Genomic DNA, 17,868 nt, shown 5'->3' with positions numbered 1-17,868 from the left:
ATCACATACCATTTCTTATTTGTCAGTACAGTTTGACATTTTTATGAACACTTGTTCTGTATTTTTCCTTTTAGGATGACCTTTCCTAGACAGCATGTGGGGTAGCTTAAGCCCCACCCCTTCTCCTGCCATCTCCTCCCCAAGGCACCAATGCTGCCTCCTCCACTGGAACACCGCGTGCTTATTCATCTAGAATCATTCTTACTGGTAATGGAGGCCTTCCGTCCTCCGGAGTGACTGTGTGGAAACCTGAGCCACTGCTCACCTCTAACACAAGCCTGGCAGCAGCTCCTGATGAGACCAGGTGAGCCTCAGTGAGCGCAGGCGCCTGCAGATACGGACATTGAGGCTGGCACTGGCCACAGCTGTGGTGGGCGTCACTCCCCACTGCTGCTGAGCAAATGCCCTGAACACACCTGTATCTGGTTCCTCCTTGCCAGGAACTCATTAAGCTGCCCGGGCCTGTAGTCTCGTGCTCCTCCCGCTCGGCCAGCAGTGCCACCTGGGAGTCTTGTTACCTGCAGGTTCTCACTCAGCAAGCCAGGACAGGACCTGAGCACTTGCATTTCTAACCAACTCCTGATGATGCAGCTGGTCTACCAGCCACCAGCTGGCTAGCAAGGGTCCAGTCACAGTTTCAGTGAAAGGAAGTTCCATTCATAAACTATAGAATTTCAGATGCCTTCAAGTAGAATCACCTGATGAAATTTAAAAATTATTTCCAAGCTCACCCTAACCCTGAAATAAAGATTATCATCCCAACTAATTTCAGGAAGGGAGGGGCCAGTTTTAACATTTCCATTTCAAATATTAGAGCCCGGTCTGTGGCTCATGTGTGTAATCCCAGCACTTTGAGAGGCTGAGGGGGGAGGACTGCTTGAAGTCAGGAGTTTAAGACCAGCCTGGTTAACACAGGGAGACCCTGTCTTTAAAAACATCTAAAAAATTAAAAATTGGGCAGCTGTGGTGCTGTGTGCCTATAAAGCTACAGGTAATTACTTTAAATATTTGAACGGATAACTTAAATACTTTAATAATTTAAATATTTAAACAGATAATTATCTGTTTTAGTTTGTCAACATTGTGGTAAGTCATGATCCTGCCACTATACTCCTGCCTGGGCGACAGGGAGATCCTGGCTCTCAAAAAAGCAAAAAAAAAAAATTAGAAAAATGAGGCCAGGCATGGTGGCTCACACCTGTTATCCCAGCACTTTGTAAGGCCAAGATGGGAGAATCACTTAAACCTATGAGTGACAGACCAGCCTAGGCCACAAAGTGAGACCCTGTCTCTACAAAAAATTTAAATATTAGCCAGATGTGCTGGCATGCACCTGTAGTCCCAGCTACTCAGGAGGCTGAGGTGAGAGGATCGCTTGAGCCCAGGAGGTTGTGGCTGCAATGAGTTGTGATGGTGCCACTGCTCTTCAGCCTGGGCAGCAGAGCAAAACTCATCAACGATGAAACTCTCTCCAAAAAAAAAAGATTAGAAAAGTGAGTGAAATGGGCCGGGTGCAGTGGCTCACGCCTGTAATCCCAGCACTTTGGGAGGCCGAGGTGGGAGGATCACGAGGTCAGGAGATCGAGACCATCTTGGCTAACACGGTGAAACCCCGTCTCTACTGAAAATACAAAAAAATTAGCCTGGCATGGTGGCGGCCGCCTGTACTCCCAGCTACGTGGGAGGCTGAGGTAGGAGAATGGCATGAACCCAGGAAGTACAGCTTGCGGTGAGAGGAGATCGTGCCACTGCGCTCCAGCCTGGGCAACAGAGGGAGACTCTGTCTCAAAAAAAAAAAGAAAAAAGAAAAAAAGAAAAGTGAGTGAAATGACCCAAGACTACACAGTAAGTGACTAGAGAAGCTGGTGGCACCTTAGAAGTACAGAGTTTATGGGAAAAGTTTTAAATTTTTAATGAAAAAGACTTAGAACAATGTATTATTTACATGTAAATAAGAAAAGAGAGCAGAATCCCCATATCCTCTTCAAAGGAAGGGAGATGGGAGGCCATTTATGAGAAGAAAGTCCATATAAACCCCATTAAGTAGAATCTGGATCTAAATACTTCCAAACAGGAGTACACAGCAGGTGAACAGTCGCCCTCATCCCACTGATCTGCTGCTTCAGATAAGATCAGCAACTGAAAGTGAAGAAAGAAACAGATTAAGGAACAACACAAACAAAATGAAAATTTGTTAACGTAAATTTAACTAAAACCTCACAACAGACTTCTCAAAACAAAAAACAGGCCAGACATAGTGGCTCACGCCTGTAATCCCAGCACTTTGGGAGGCTGAGGTGGGCGGATCATTTGAGGCCAGGAGTTCGAGACCAGCCTGGCCAACATGGTGAAACCCCGTCTCTACTAAAAATACAAAAATTAGCTGGCTATGGTGCACGCGTCTGTAATTCCAGCTACTCAGGAGGCTGAGGCAGGAGAATTGCTTGAACCCAGGAGGCAGAGATTGCAGTGAGCCAAAATTGCGCCACTGCACTCCAGCCTGGGTGACAGAGCGAAACTTTGTCTCAAAAACAAAACAAAAAAAACCACAACAACAAAAAAACAAACTCAAGTGCCCCAAACTAAGAACAGGGAAGTTCCCTCTACAATTACAGTAGAGCTGGACGATTTCCTACCGTTCATCGGCATCTCATCAATCTGAGTGGAATAGTACTGCTCGATATCTCTGAGGATGCGGATGTCGTCATTCTTTACAAAGTTAATGGCCACACCCTTCCGGCCGTATCGACCTGATCTCCCAATTCTTCAGGAATAAAACAATATTACAGTTAGTATATGTAACAATCAAGATTTAGTAAATGTGTCACAGAAGTGAAGCCAATGAGAGCTTGCACCCTACCTGTGTATGTACAATTCTCTGTTATTGGGGAGATCGTAGTTAATGATGAGGGACACCTGAGGGACATCCAACCCCCTGGCCCAGACATCTGTAGAAATAAGCACTCGGCTGCAAAAAGAAAGAGTGTTTGAGGCGATTAAATTACTCATACAAGTGTAAGACTGGACTTGCTTCCATTGCTAATTTTAAGGAATCCTGGCTGCAAGTCCAAAATATACGAGATTCTCCTCTCCCAACAGTCTGTCTGCAAACTGAAGCCTCAGGGACAGCACCAGAAACCCCTGTGCAGAGGGGCTGTTGGTGGATTTAGTTACTTCGGTCATGTGCTCCATCAGATTAAAAAAATAGACATCTTTTACTAGACTACCTTTAACTTGTGTAATCGGTCCTAAACCAATAACTGGGAAAAATACTTCACTTTTGCCTAGCAAAAAATTAAAAACGGTAACTTCAGCCGGGCATGGCGGCGGCTTATGCCTGTAATCCCAGCACTGCCAGAGGCTGAGGCAGATGGATCACCTGAGGTCAGGAGTTCGAGACCAGCCTGGCCAACATGGTGAAACCCCATCTCTACTAAAAATGAAAAAAAAAAAAAAAAAAAATTAGCCATTCCAGCTACTCGGGAGGCTGAGACACAGGAGTCACTGGAAATCAGGAGGCAGAGGTTGCAGTGAGCCAAGATTGTGCCACTGCACTCCGGCCTGGGTAACGAAGTGAGACTGTCTCAAAAACAACAACAACAAAAAAGACACACACAGCACATTTGTTAAGCTGACCACAAGGTGGGCAAAGAAGGAAGTCTGAATCAAGTTCAAATGAATGGAACCACCCAATCCACGCTTTCTGACCACTGTGGAATTAAACTAATCGAAACGATGAACAGAAAACCCCCCTACTTACTGGAAAAGAAGACACACACTTGTAACCAAGGTGACCAACCTGGCTAGTTAAGGCTAGTTATCACCTCAACCTAAGTATTACAGGAGCACAGCGGACCCCTCATTAACTGGAAGGTTTTCTGCTCACCCAGGGCCTCAGCTTTCAGAGCAGAAGCTTGTCATCCCCCCGGGTGTGGGGCCTGCACTTAGGCAGTGCATATGAAGTGCTTAGCACACAGTCTAGCAAACCCTGACCTGCAGAGCCACAGCATAGCGGACCCACCTGGCGCCCGACCGGAACTCCTTCATGATGGACTCCCGCTCTTTCTGGGGCATGTCTCCATGCATTGAGGACACGGTGAAGTTGGCTTCCCTCATTTTCTCCGTCAGCCAGTCCACCTACAAATCCAATCAGCAGATGCTACTGCAAGCTAGTATACCAAAGCAGAGATGTGCATTCGGGACTTTACCGCATCACTTGCAGAACCAGTATCAATATTCATAAGGTAACTGCTCTTAAAACTCAGAATCATCCTAACTGGATGTACAAACTTTTTCCCAGAAAATGTTGGGGTGCACTCACAAAACCCTCTTACTTCATTTTCTCCATATAATGACTCTATGGGGGGAGGGGGCCAGGTGTGCTCATTCTCATTTGAAATTTGAATTCCAATCTTGTTAGAATGTAGCCCAACTCCTTTCCTTTCTCAGGAAAGTGGCCGACAGTTCTCAGGTCTGCCTCCACATTACCATCACCTGGGGATCTAAAACTACTCAGGCCTGGGTTCCACCTTCAACCAACGAAATCTGAATCTTTAGGGGTGGCTGATATCGCTGTTCTGTAAATGAAGTTGTAATGGTCACAGCCACGTCTGACCGTTTGCATATTGTCTACAGCTGCTTTTACAAGAGAACACATACCCTGAAAGCTTAAAGTATGGACAAACTGGCCCTTCACTGAAAAGTCTTGATTTACTTCATTCAGAGGCTCCGTCTGCAGTTTCCCTTCAGCACACGGAGGCTGTGCAGTGCCTCTTACCTTTCTTTTGGTGTTGCAGAAGATGACCGCCTGAGTGATGGTCAATGTGTCGTAGAGGTCACACAGTGTGTCAAATTTCCACTCTTCCCTCTCCACTGCCACGAAAAATTGCTTGATGCCTTCCAGAGTCAATTCATCACTGAAGGACAAAGACAAATCCTGTTACATACTCATCCTTCCTTCTAGGACTTGAGGGTGGGCCAAGCCAGGATCCAGGGAGACCCTGGTGGAGAAGGTCACACGGTGATATCTGGTGCAGCCCCAGCAGCCCCAGCCCTGTCCTCCATCCTATCACCACTTCCGTCACACAGGCCTCCATTCTGTATCCTACTTAACATTTCACAACGTGCACCACATGGAATACGATTCTCAACGAAACACTGATAAATAAATACAGTCACCTAATTTTTAAATTTAGAATTATTGGTTCAAACCACAGTGAGGATTACAAAAGATGGGTTGTTTTGTTTTGTTTTGTTTGAGACAGGGTCTTGCTCTGTTGCCCTGGCTGAAGTGCAGTGGCACAATCAAAGCTCACTGCAGCCTCAGCCTCCTGACCTCAAGCGATCCTCCCACCACAGCCTCCTGAGTAGCTGGGACTACAGGCATGTACCGCCCTACCTGGTTAATTTTTTATTTGTAGAGATAGGGTCTCTATATGTTGCCCAGCCTATTTGGTTTTTAAAACAGGAATTTTAAAAGAATTTGCATGCTTTCAATTCCTTTACACTCAGGCAAGAGGATAGCCTGAGACCCGGATTTTGACACCAGCTTCAGCAACACAGCCAGACTCTGACTATAAAAAGTTTTTGAAATTACGACATAAAATCCTTTATAAATGCGGCCCAGTGTTTTAGTAAACTTGACAAGAGGGGCTCCTACCGTTTCACCAAGATGCGGATTGGGTCGGTCATGAACTTGTTGGTCATCTCCAGAATCTCGTGTGGCAGCGTGGCACTGATGAGAACCACCTGTGTGGCTGGAGGCAGGTACCTGTATACATCGTAAATCTGCTCTTTGAAACCTGGGACAGGGAGCAAGACAGGTGAAGGATGTTTAGGGCGGCACACCCAGAAATGGAAGGTGCACGCCCAGTGTTCCCACTGGGTTAGAGGCAGAGTGGTGATAAGGTACGTTTGACAGGAAATCTCATTTTTACAGCACCAGGCCACATCCACGCGTTCTCTCCGTCCCTACTCCCTGCCCACCGGAGTGTTATCTGGTTGAGGGAATCTGGTTTCCCTTTGGTGCTTCTTCAATCTGAAGTGATCTAGGGATCAAGAAACCCACCCTGAGAGTCCTAGATACCAAATAAAAAGCAATGGAGGCTGGCCTGAGTCACCCACAATGAATAAATAAATAAAATCAAGGTAGGAATTTTTTGTTCATAATTGCCGCCAAGGCACAATTGTTTTTCCACGATGAAAACACTATTCACATTCAGAACAGTCACTGGCTGTTTCAATTTTACACTGTGAAAATTTAAGAACTAAGAATTATGTCAGTAGAAAAGTAATTCTTTTGTTACTCATACCTTTATTCAACATTTCATCAGCTTCATCCAAAACCAACATTTTGATAGCACGTGTCCTTAGGCTTCTGCGACGAATCATATCTATAACATGAGATTTTGAAATACTTATGACAAATCACATCTATGAGATTTTGAAATAATCACACCTGAGGCTCCCAAGAAAGAGCTCATCATTCCACTGGTCTCAGCGTTCCAGAGACCTTCCCTCCACCTCCTGCAAGTGACCCAGGTGCAAAAGTCTACCGTGCGGCCTACCAAATCGAAAGCTGTCCTGTACCATTTAAGCACTTCTTACAAATACTACCGGCAGCACCATTTTTAGCGACAAAGTGCTTACCAAAAACACGCCCTGGAGTGCCCGCGACAACATGCTGTCCATAATCCAGCTTCCTGATGTCCTCGCCAACATTGGTGCCTCCAATGCAGGCATGGCACTGTACATTCATGTAGTCACCGAGAGCAAGCAGCCCCTAAATGAAAGCACAGGTTCAGGTCCAGGGTGGGAGAGAGAAACATCCACGTTTTCCAAAAAGAAAGACTGTTTCTCCTCCGAGATGATCACCAATTATTATTTATGCCATTATTATCTCGAAACCACAAAATTCTCCTGCTCTTTTCTCTGAAAAAAACAAGTTAATTTTGCTGCTTTTTTTTTTTTTGAGACGGAGTCTCGCTCTGTGGCCCATGCCGGGGGGCAGCAGCGCAATCTTAGCTCACTGCAAGCTCCGCCTCCCGGGTTCACGCCATTCTCCCGCCTCAGCTTCCTGAGTAGCTGGGACTACAGGCGCCCGCCACCACACCAGGCTAATTTTGTTTTTGTATTTTTAGTAGAGATGGGGTTTCACCGTGTTAGCACACCGTGCTGTGTGCATCCTATATGTGTATTCAGGGAGTCGTTATCTCCTGACCTCGTAATTGGCCTGCCTCGGCCTCTCAAAGTGCTGGGATTACAGGCGTGAGCCACCACATCCGGCCTGCTGGTTTCTTATTACAAAAGCTATATCATTAACAGAAAAGAATATATAAAATTCATAATCCCATCCACCGAAGAAACCAACATTAACATCTTAATATACATCTTTTTAAACATACATCTTTATACTACGTTAAGTATAAAATGGGTACAATTTATTATTTTTTGAGACAGAGTTTCACTCTTCTTGCCCAGGCTAGAGTACAATGGCACAATCTCAGCTCACTGCAACCTCTGCCTCCCGGGTTCAAGTGATTCTCCTGCTCAGCCACCCAAGTAGCTGGGATTACAGGCGCCTGCCACCACGCCCAGCTAATTTTTTGTATTTTTCGTAGAGACAGGGTTTCACTATGTTGACCAGGCTGGTCTCAAACTCCTGACCTCAGGTGATCCACCCACCTCGGCCTAATTTATTTTTATTAAAATTGATTTTTCGCAAAAAATCTACATTTCTAAGGCTGTAAAAAACTACTGAGAGCACACAAGCCACACCAAAAATGACTTAATACAAACCAGCAATTTATATAATGATTCATGGCAAAATGTTAATCAGGAAGAAAATTTTGAGGTATCAGAAAACAGGATTGGATTAAATAAATAAGTTGGTGTTTCACAACTAAATCACAAAAGCAGTACTTGTAAATCGGACACCGCTATCTTTAGCCATCTCACCTTCTGGATCTGCACAGCCAACTCTCTTGTGGGAGCCAAGATCAAAGCTTGAGTTTCACGAACCTGGTGAAATAATTTATCAGAAAATAGAGAATCCGCAGTATTATCAAAGTGGATTGTAGTAATTCACACTCAGATCTATATGAGAAATAGTATCTCATATTAATCATACTTCTCATCTTACAGGTTAGCAAATATTAATGTCATTTAAATTGCAAATCCAGCAATAACTTAATGTGTCAGGATCCTCGTCTGCAGACAAGAGCTTCCTCTAGTTAAATAGCAAATCATGACAGAATATTAGTGCAAATATTAGTGTACAACTAAGACTGTGTAAAAATTTGCTGAGTCAATACATATTAGAAAATTTTAAATTGTACTTTTTGAACACTGTAGTTGCAGAAGAAAAAGCAAGTATTTCCTAGAATTACATAACAGTTTGTTTTAAGAATTGCAAATTACCTGAATATCCAAACACTGGAGGACTGAGATACTGAAGGTGGCTGTTTTTCCTGTGCCGGACTGAGACCTATTCAAGGAAACAAAAGCAGTGGGATTACAGGGAGGACAGGCCACGCCACAGCTGCACTCCAACGCCTGGGCTCCAGAGGCACTTAGGTACCTTCTTAGAGCAAGCCCCCGTACCTAATAACATCTTAACTGCAAGGAGGCAGGACTCGGGCCCAGTGTCACAGCTTGTTAAGTGTCCATGAAGAGAGTAGACATGGCTTCTGCACGGGGGCAATGGAGCCACAGACTCTGTAACTTCAAGAGGCGTTTCACAGGTGTCAGAAAAAGGACTCCCCTTTATCTAAATACAACTCTTTCCCTTCTAGGATTTTGGACTAACTCTCTCCTCCAAAGAAATTTTTGTGTAAATGAGTCTTTTCTGAAATTAGGCAAATGAGGGATAAAGCTATTAGAAGAGGATTTGTGGTGCTAGGAGATATGGCTATATACAAGTTTTCATCCATAGTTCCTGGCTCACAGCTCCCATAGCCCTTATTACAGTCTTATTAAATTGATGGGTTTGTTAGGCCTCAGGAAACAATCTCTCTGACCTTCTGCTCTCCTTTCACCTGCTCCACAGCAGGGCTCTAATCTTCCCTGCCTTTCAGATTGTGAGTCATAAAGACCCTCGTGTCACGGCGTGGTGGCTCAGGCCTGTATTCCCAACACTCTGGGACGCAGAGGCAGCACTGGTTGAAGCCAGGAATTCGAGACCAGCCTGGGCAATACAGCAAGAGACCCCATTTCTAAACAAAACAAAAAACTAACCAGGAACGGCGGCACATTCTGGCAGTCCCAGCTACGTGGGAGGTTGAGGCGGGACGATTCCTTAATCCTTGAAGTTAGAGGTTGCAGTGAGCTATGACTGCACCACTGCATTCCCGCCTGGGTGACGAAGTGAGGCCCCATATCTTAACAAACAAAATGTTTAGGCCGGGCACAGTGGCTCACGCCTGTAATCCCAAGGCTTTGGGAAGCCAAGGCAGACAGATCGCCAGGAGTTTGAGAGCAGCCTGGGCAACACAACAAAACCCTGTCTCTACAGAAAATACAAAAATTAATTGGGCATGGTGATGTGTGCCTGTAGTCCCAGCTACTTGGGAGGGTGAGGTGGGAGGATCGCTTGAGGCTGCTATGAGCTGTAATCACACGACTGCACTCCAGTCTGGGAGAAAGAGTAAGACCCTGTCTCAAAAAATGTAAAAAATTTAAATTTCAAATTTTTTTTTAAAAAGCATTATGGTATTATCCCAGAAAAGCTCCTGCCCTATTCCCTTATGGGGGAAAGAATGCTGACCTCATGGAATTTTCCATAAAAACCCAAGAGGACTGGGTTCGAAGAGCTTCTAGATGGCTGAACACAGACAGTGGAACACAAGGAGGTTCCGGGAGGTGACCACCCGCCCCTTGGAGGCTGCACCCCTCCCCCCATATCTGTATCCTCTGCAGTACCCTTTATAATAAACCACTAAATGTGTTTCCCTGAGTTCTCTGAGCTGCTGTTTCAGCAAATTAATCCAACCTAAAGAGGGGATCCTGGGAACCCAACTTGAAGCTGCTTGGTCAGAAGTTCTAGAGATCCGAACTTATAACTGGTGTCTGAAAAGAGGGTAGTCATGGGGACTGAGCCCTCAACCTGCAGGATATGGCCTATCTCCAGGCAGGTGGTGTGAGAGTTGAACTGGAGGACACCCAGCTGGAAAACCCCCACACCTCTGCTCACAGAAGTCTTCTTCTGTGCTGATGATTGTTGTGGTGGTGTGAGAGCAGAGGAAAAGCACAGTCTGTTTCGCCGAAATTGTGTTATATACAATTCCACATGCCAGCAAACCACTAAGCAAAGCTGGCTAAGAAAATGAAAGCCTTGGCCGGGCGCAGTAACTCATGCCTGAAATCCCAGCACTTTAGGAGGCCAAGGAGGGTGGATCACCTGAGGTCAGGAGTTTGAGACTAGCCTGACCAACATGGTGAAACCCCATCTCTACTAAAAATATGAAAATTAGTCGGGCACGGTGGTGCATGCCTGTAATCCCAGCTACTTGGGAGGGTGAGGCAGGAGAATAGCTTGAAACTGAGAGGCAAAGGTTGCAGTGAGCCGAGATGGCACCACTGCACTCCAGCCTGGGCAACAGAGCGAGACTCCATCTCAAAAAGAAAATGAAAGCTTTCTACAGTAGAGAACACAAATTAAAAAAATTATTAAACCCTGTGGCTAAAGTCAGGGAAAGTGTTGGAACTGAGCGTGTACAAGCTGAGGGAAACAGTCATCCCAGAGCATCTAACTGCACTGCGCTGCCCAAATTTACATCCAGCCCTGCGCCGCACCCCAGGACAACTTACTGTGCGATGACATCTCTCCCTTTGATGATCTGCTTGATTGCTCGTTGCTGGATTGCTGATGGTTTTTCAAAACCTGCAAATAAAAACAAAAAATTCGCTCTCACCACAATGACAGCATAGAAACCCTGTACTGTGAGCTCCTCAGGAGCAGACATGGTTTGTTTTTTGAACCTGTCCTCCAGCCTAACCCAGTGTTCAACATAGCAAGCTCTCAAAACCCAGGGGCTCAATGAATTGGGCTGAGTGGATTTCTACACTAACGTGGGATATTATTTGTAAAGACCAATCTCTATTTTAAAAAAACCATCAAATTGTAGAATATAGACACCAGCTTTGTTTAAAAAAAAAAAAATAAAAATCTGGGCGTGCAGCATCTGGAAGTATAAGTGCCAAAATGTTCCTGGCAGTTACTGCAGTGGAGGGGTGGAAAGAAACTTACTTTTTACTCTAATTACTCCCTTAGGTTTGACTGGATTACAAACAACCTATACTACTTTTTAAATTAAAAAAAAAAAAAACAAAAAAACAGGAAAGTCACTCTAGCCATTGTTCTCTCCTACTAGCTAGGATTAAGTCTGCGTGTTGCTGACAGGTCTACAACTCCGTTTCACCTGCGCGGGTCACGCTGCAGGGTGTCCTGTGTTGTTCTGTCTGGATGCAGCTCACTAACTACAACACCATCTCTCTCGCAAAGCAACTACTACACCAAAGGGTGAGGCTATTTTGAAGAAGAACCACGTGTTTTTGAAGTAAATAAGATTTTATGTACAAAAACTCTATTTCAATTATTTTTTGGTAGTCTCTTAAATGTAGCTCTGCTCAGTTCTGGGGCATAGCGAAAAATAAGAAACAAAAGAAAATGTAGCACAATTTCCCATCTTAACACAAACACAAATATAGCAGATGATTTAAACTCTTCATGAAGAGCAAGCACATAGATGGGAAACTAACAACAGTGTCTTAGGGCAGGGACCGCCTGAGTGCCAGGAAACCAGGTGGGGCTGTCAGCCTCACTGTGAGGCTGCCTGAGATGCTTTTTCACCACCCATCCTCAGCAACTTCGCTTCACTTTGTCCAAACTGTTGTGGCATCAAGAACTACAGGATACGGCCAGGTGGGGTGGCTCACACCTGTAATGCCATCACTTTGGGAGGCTGAGACTGGTGGATCACTGAGGTCAGGAGTTCAAGACCAGCCTGGGCAACATGGCAAAATCCCCTCCCTACTAAAAATACAAAAATTAGTAGGACGTGGTGGCCCACACCTATAATCCCAGCTACTCGGGAGGCTGAGGCAAAGGACTCGCTTGAGCCCCAGAAGTGGAAGTTGCAATAAGCTGAGATCATGCCACTACACTCCAGCCTTGGTGACAGAGCAGGACTGTCGGAAGGAAAAGGAAGAAAGAAAAGGAAGAGAACTACAGGATAAAAAATATCCCTGTCCCAAGCATTAAACACAGGCCATTTATCCCAGATGGTGGTCATTCCCATCTATGTGCCCAACCCAACCTCTTCTCCAGGCTCTCCCTCAACTTCCTCACATCTTTCAAACATACCAAGAGACAGCTCCTGATTCTGACTCTCTGGAGTGCTGCCTACCTAGCCAAATGTTTGCAGCATCAACCACCGGTTACTCAAAACACTCCAACTCTCCTTCTTCTGTCACTCACGTTCAATCCATCAGCCAATGCTGTCAGCTCCCTGGTACTCCATCTCCAAGGCAGCACAATCCTCTCTTCCCTGAACTGGAGCAAAAGCTCCCAACTCTAGTTTCCTCTCCTGCCTTGCCTCGCCTCACCTCAAATCTACAGACACCCAGAAGAATCTTTAAAACTGTAAATGTGATCGTGTCACATAGCTACTTAAAACCTTCCAGTGGCTTCCCACTAGATTTCTAAACGAAATTCAAATTATTCGTCACCCTACACGTCTTTGCTAGATCTGCCCCGACTAGCTCTCCAAAATCCCACCACAGGGGACTTCTTTCAGCTCCTGGAATGCAGCTGGCTAAGGGCTGCAAGGCCCTGGCACCAGCTGTTCCTTCTGCCCCAACTGCTCTTCCCTCTTCTCATTAACTGTCTCCTTCATCCAGACCTCTGCTCAAATGGCACCCCCTCCTGCGAACCCCCTTACCTCTCTGCTTTACTAATTCTCTCCTCCTTCCCAGTCCCACTCTATTCAATTACCCCGCTTCAGGTTCTTCACAGCAACAACCACTGCCTGGGCAACCTGACAGTCTGCTTTCCCCCCAGACGAAATTCAAAACCCGTAAAGGCGCAAACCCATCCGGTTTACCGCCAAAACCCCAGTACCTAGAAAAGCTAATAGGCAGAAAACAGTTATCTGCTGAATGAACGACGCTGTGGTGCCTCGAAGCGGCTGCAGCCCCCGACAGACCCAGCGCCGAGCTCTGCACGGGGGACACACACCGAAAGCGCCGACCCAGCCAGGCGTGAGGGGGAGGACGGGGGTGGGGGTGGGGGTCGGACGTCACTGGCCCCCGAGCCTCGACCCTGACCACGACCTCCGGAGCGCAGGGCCGGCCCGGGAGTCACCAGTCGGGCCCTCAGCCCCCGGCTCGCCCCCGGCTGGCCCCCGCGGCCCGCGCCCGCTCACCGTAAGCGTAGATGCCCCGCAGCAGGTCCTCCCGCAGGCCCATGGTGTCGAACGTGGGGGTCACATCCACCTCCTCGCTGGTCTCGAATTCCACTTTAGTCATGTCTTCCTCTTTGAGCAGCCGCTTTCGCGCCGAGCCCGAGGTCGCCATGGTGGCCGTGGTCGCCATGATTCAGAGTCCGCGAAAGAGCACAGCGCGCGCCGCAGCGGATCTCGCTGCCGCTGCCGACGCCGACCTCGCCGCCGCTGCCGAGAACTGACGCCGTAAGTATGCGAAAGCGAGACGTGCGTACGTGCGTACGTGCGTACGTGCGTACGCGTGACGCGGCCACGCCTCTGGGGGAGGGGACACTCTTCGTCACGTGAAAGGGAACTGGGCGTTTGCCGCAGGGAAAAGTAAGGTGTTTCTGCTCTCGCGCCATATGCAGTTCCCGCGAGATCTCGTTGAGGGCGGGGCACCCAGTTCCTTACAAAAGGGATGGAGGGTGTGGGACTTCGGAAGTTGGCGGTGTTTCGTGCCGGCTGTGGGGTTTCGCGGACTGGGGCGCTGAGGTTCTTTGAGCGGCGTGTGGACCTGAATTCCCTGGAAACAGGCTGGGGCCGCGAGGGGTCTCCGCTCCGGGCGGGGTCCCCAGATAGCCCCGCCTCGAATAAAAATGACGAGCACGGGTCCTCTCTCGGGCCCGCAGTGGGTGGACTGCGTCGCCGACCTGTAGTGGAGGCGCCCAGCTCGCCGGGGAGATTCGGGTGGAAACCCTCACGGCCGCCGGTGGTGGGCCCCGGCGCGGCGGTGGGCTCCGGCGGGTCTGCGCTGGGGAGGGCCAGGGCCCTTGACGCCGGCGTCCCTCTTAGGGGACGCGCCTGGGTGTGTCTTCACCGTTTGCCTGGTGAGTTGGAGACAGGGTCTCGCTCCGTCGCCCAGGCTGGAGTGCAGTGGTAGGATCAGGGTTCACTGTAGCCTCCGCCTCAGCCTCTGGAGTACCTGGGACCTCAGGCGCGCGCCACCACGCCCGGCTAATTTTTAAAATTTTTTTGTAGAGACGGGGTTGGGGGAGGGGGAGGTTAGGGTTGTCCTGGCTGGTCTTGAACTGCGGAGCCTCAGGTGATCCGCCTGCCTTGGCCTCCCAAAGTGCTGGGATTACAGGCATGAGCCACTGTGCCCGGCAAACAGCTGTTATAAAGTAAAATACATGCTGAGCCTGCAATTTGCTCTTAATGAAGGCCACTTGTCAGTAGACGGTGCTGCTAATGCGTGTCCTGCAGCAAAGATAACCCAGACGGGATCATTTTTTAATTGCCCAGCAGAACTTTAACCAGTTGCGCATCTTAACCTGGTTTGTTCGTTTGTTTGTTTTGAGACAGTCTGGGCCTGTCACCCAGGCTGGAGTGCCATGGCGCGATCTCGGTTCACTGCAGCCTCCACCTCCCGAGCACAGGCGATCCTCCCGCCTCAGCCTCCAGAGCACCTGGGACCACAGGTGTCGCTACTACGCGCAGCCACTAACCGCTTTCTTATCTGACACTTTAAGTGCTTCTTCGTACCCAGCTCCTCTAACGCCTTTTGAAGCAGCTCCATCATCTTTGAAGGGCAGTTCATGCTGTTGAGAATCATGTTTTTAACTTTGGGAAAATTGTATTTCCACGAGCGCCAGCTCTGTCCTTTTTTTTTTTTTTTTTTTGACGGAGTCTTGCTCGGTTCGCCCAGGCTGGAGTGCAGTGTCGCGATCTCAGCTCACTGCAAGTTCTGTCGCCCAGGTTCACGCCATTCTTCTGCCTCAGCCTCCGAAATAGCTGGGACTACAGACACGCGCCACCACGCCCAGCTAATTTTCTGTATTTTGAGTATAGACCGGGTTTCACCATGTTGGCCAGGATGGTCTTGATCTCTTGACCTCATGATCCACCCGCCTCGGCTTCCCAAAGTGCTAGGATTACAGGCGTGAGCCACCGCGCCCCACTATTTTGTGTGTGTGTGTGTGTGTGTGTGTGTGTGTGTGTGTGTGTGTGTGAGACAGAGTCTCGCTCTGTTCCCCAGGCTGGAGTGCAGTGGCGCAATCTTGGCTCACTGCAACCTCTGCCTCCCGGTTCAAGCGACTCCCCTTCCTCACCCTCCTGAGTAGCTAGGATTACAGGCATGCACCACCACGCCCGGCTAATTTTTGTATTTTTAGTAGAGATGGGGTTTCCCCGTGTTGGTCAGGCTGGTCTTGAACTCCTGACCTCATGATCTGCCCGCCTCAGCCTCCTAAAATGCTGGGATTACAGGCATGAGCCCGGTCCTGTCCTTTCTTATGGTCACAAATCTGGCTTGCATCGCTGGGCACATCTTTAATCCGCAGCTTCTTTCTAGGAGTGCTTGAAAAGCTCTCCTTTTATGAAGGTTAATTTTAGTTAAAACCAAGCATCCTGGCCAGGCCTGGTGGCTCACGCCTGTAATCCCAGCACTTTGGGAGGCCGAGGCAGACGGATCATGAGTATAGGAGTTCGAGAACAGCCTGGCCAAAATGGTGAAACCCCATCTCTACTAAAAAAAAAAAAAATACAAAAATTAGCTGGCCATGGTGACAGGTGTCTGTAGTCCCAGCTACTCTGGAGGCTGAGGCAGGAGAATCTCCTGAACCCCGGAGGTGGAGGTTGCAGTGAGCCGAGATTGCGCCACTGCACTCCAGCCAGGGCGGCAGACTCCATCTCAAAAATAAACAGAAAACCAGAGCATCCTTTTATCAAGAAGTCGGTGGATTGCAGTATTTCAAGGGTGAACAAGTAAATGCAGCCTTCTCCAAGAGTGAGTCTCATTCTGGCACCAGAATTTATCCATGACAGATAATTGACCTTCTGATAAACATTCCTTGTAAGGATGCTGGTGTTACCCAAAATATTAAATATTTATAAAGCTGAATAAAATGTAAGTTCTGATACCTTCCTCACTCTACAAAGGATCATTTCGTGCCTCACACTGTTTGCCAGGCCGTGCCGTAGTGCTTTGTCGTAAAATACACACAGATTTCAATGACTTAATGTAGGAGAAGAATGTAAAATACCTTGTTGACTAAAGAAAAACAGTTAAGCTTTTAAAGAATTAAAGTTAGTTTTATTCAGAAGCCTTACTGAGGACCCTACACCCTGGCCCCAGCCCGGGAGCTCAAGCGATCCTCCTACCTCGGCCTCTCAAAGTGCTGGAATCACAGGTGTGAGCTACCAGGCCTCACCTTGTTCAAAGTTTTAAAATCTAATCCACAAACTGCTTAGGTTTGTTTTCCTTCATATTTTTATGACTAGATGATCTAACATTTTACACCATTTTCCTGGAAATGTTGTTTATGCCAGGTGTCTGAACACACATCTTAAAGGGCTCTAACTTTTCTGGGGAGCAGTAGCTTTTTAGCCCAGAGTCTATGACAATGTGACAATGATGAGAGCTGCTGAGGTTTGCTGCAGTCTCTGGGTGAACGATGCTTTCTAGGGAAACAATGGGGCATAAAACAGACATGGGCTCTCCTGCCTTGAGATTAATCGCGTGAGATGGACCCCTCCCCAACACACAAACATTGTGGGACATGAGGTGCTGGAGACGGGGCTGCTCACCCAGAGATTAATGGGTCTGTCCACCTTTGTGACCAAGAGGCCTCTTTTCTTAGAGGCTGAGGGGCCCTGGGATGATGAGGGTAAATCCACTTTTTAGAGTAGGAATCTCCAAACCCCAGGCCACGGACCAGTATCGGCACCTGTCTGTGGCCTGTTAGGAACCAGGCGGTGCAGCAGGAGGCAAGCAAGGGAGCTAAACTGAGCTCTGCCTGCTGTCAGCAGCAGCACTGGACTCTGAGAGGAGTGTGAACCCTATTGTGAACTGCACATGCGAGGGATCTAGGTTGTGCACTCCTCATGAGAATCTAATGCCTGATGATGGGAGGTGGAATAGGTTCATCCCGAAAACACTACCCCATCCATCTCTGGAAGAATTTTTTTCCACCACCTGTGGAAAAGTTGTTGACGTGGCTAGACTTTGTGTCTTCACCCATATCTCATCTTGAATTGTAATCCCATAATCCCTATAATCCCCACGTGTCGAGGGAGAAGCCAGGTGGAGTAATTGAATCACGGGGATGAGTCCCCCATGCTGTTGTCTCGATAGTTGTCTCGAGATCTGATGGTTTTATAAGGGGCTCTGCCCCCTTTGCTCGGCACTTTTCCCTTCCTGCCATCTTGTGAAGAAGGTGCCTTGCTTCCCCTTCACCTCCTGCCGTGATTGTAAGTTTCCTGAGGCCTCCCAAGCCATGCTGAACTGTCAATTAAACCTCTTTCCTTTATAAATAACCCAGTCTCGGACAGTTCTTTATAGCAGTATGAAAATGGAATAATACATTTGTCTTCCACAAAACCTGTCCCTGTTGCCAAAAAGGCTTTAGAAAACGCAGTGTGGGAAGGTGGTGAATAGATGGGAGGAGAC

General features: G+C 47.7%; 1 protein-coding gene and 1 long non-coding RNA gene across 2 annotated transcripts; one reads left to right on the top strand and one right to left on the bottom strand.

Annotated features, from left to right (window-relative positions):
- Nucleotides 1–1,887: 1,887 nt before the first annotated feature.
- EIF4A3 (eukaryotic translation initiation factor 4A3) lies at nt 1,888–14,243 on the bottom strand. The gene is made up of 12 exons (XM_004040854.5): nt 13,422–14,243; nt 10,807–10,879; nt 8,419–8,485; nt 7,957–8,019; nt 6,649–6,781; nt 6,312–6,392; nt 5,660–5,801; nt 4,778–4,916; nt 4,022–4,137; nt 2,861–2,968; nt 2,637–2,764; nt 1,888–2,139 (listed from the first exon to the last, which is right to left on the bottom strand). Exons 1-12 carry the CDS (start codon nt 13,588–13,590, stop codon nt 2,123–2,125), a joined length of 1,236 nt encoding a protein of 411 aa, XP_004040902.1. The 5' UTR covers nt 13,591–14,243; the 3' UTR covers nt 1,888–2,122.
- On the top strand, nt 14,195–16,344 carry LOC129533926 (uncharacterized). Its single transcript, XR_008680337.2, has 2 exons — nt 14,195–14,308; nt 14,784–16,344. It is a non-coding gene; the product is annotated as an uncharacterized lncRNA (long non-coding RNA).
- Nucleotides 16,345–17,868: the final 1,524 nt, after the last annotated feature.

Source organism: Gorilla gorilla, chromosome 4, assembly GCF_029281585.2.
Source record: "Gorilla gorilla gorilla isolate KB3781 chromosome 4, NHGRI_mGorGor1-v2.1_pri, whole genome shotgun sequence".
NCBI lineage: Eukaryota > Metazoa > Chordata > Mammalia > Primates > Hominidae > Gorilla > Gorilla gorilla.
The sequence above is the reverse complement of the archived record's forward strand: the minus strand, read 5'-3'. Positions and strand labels throughout refer to the sequence as shown.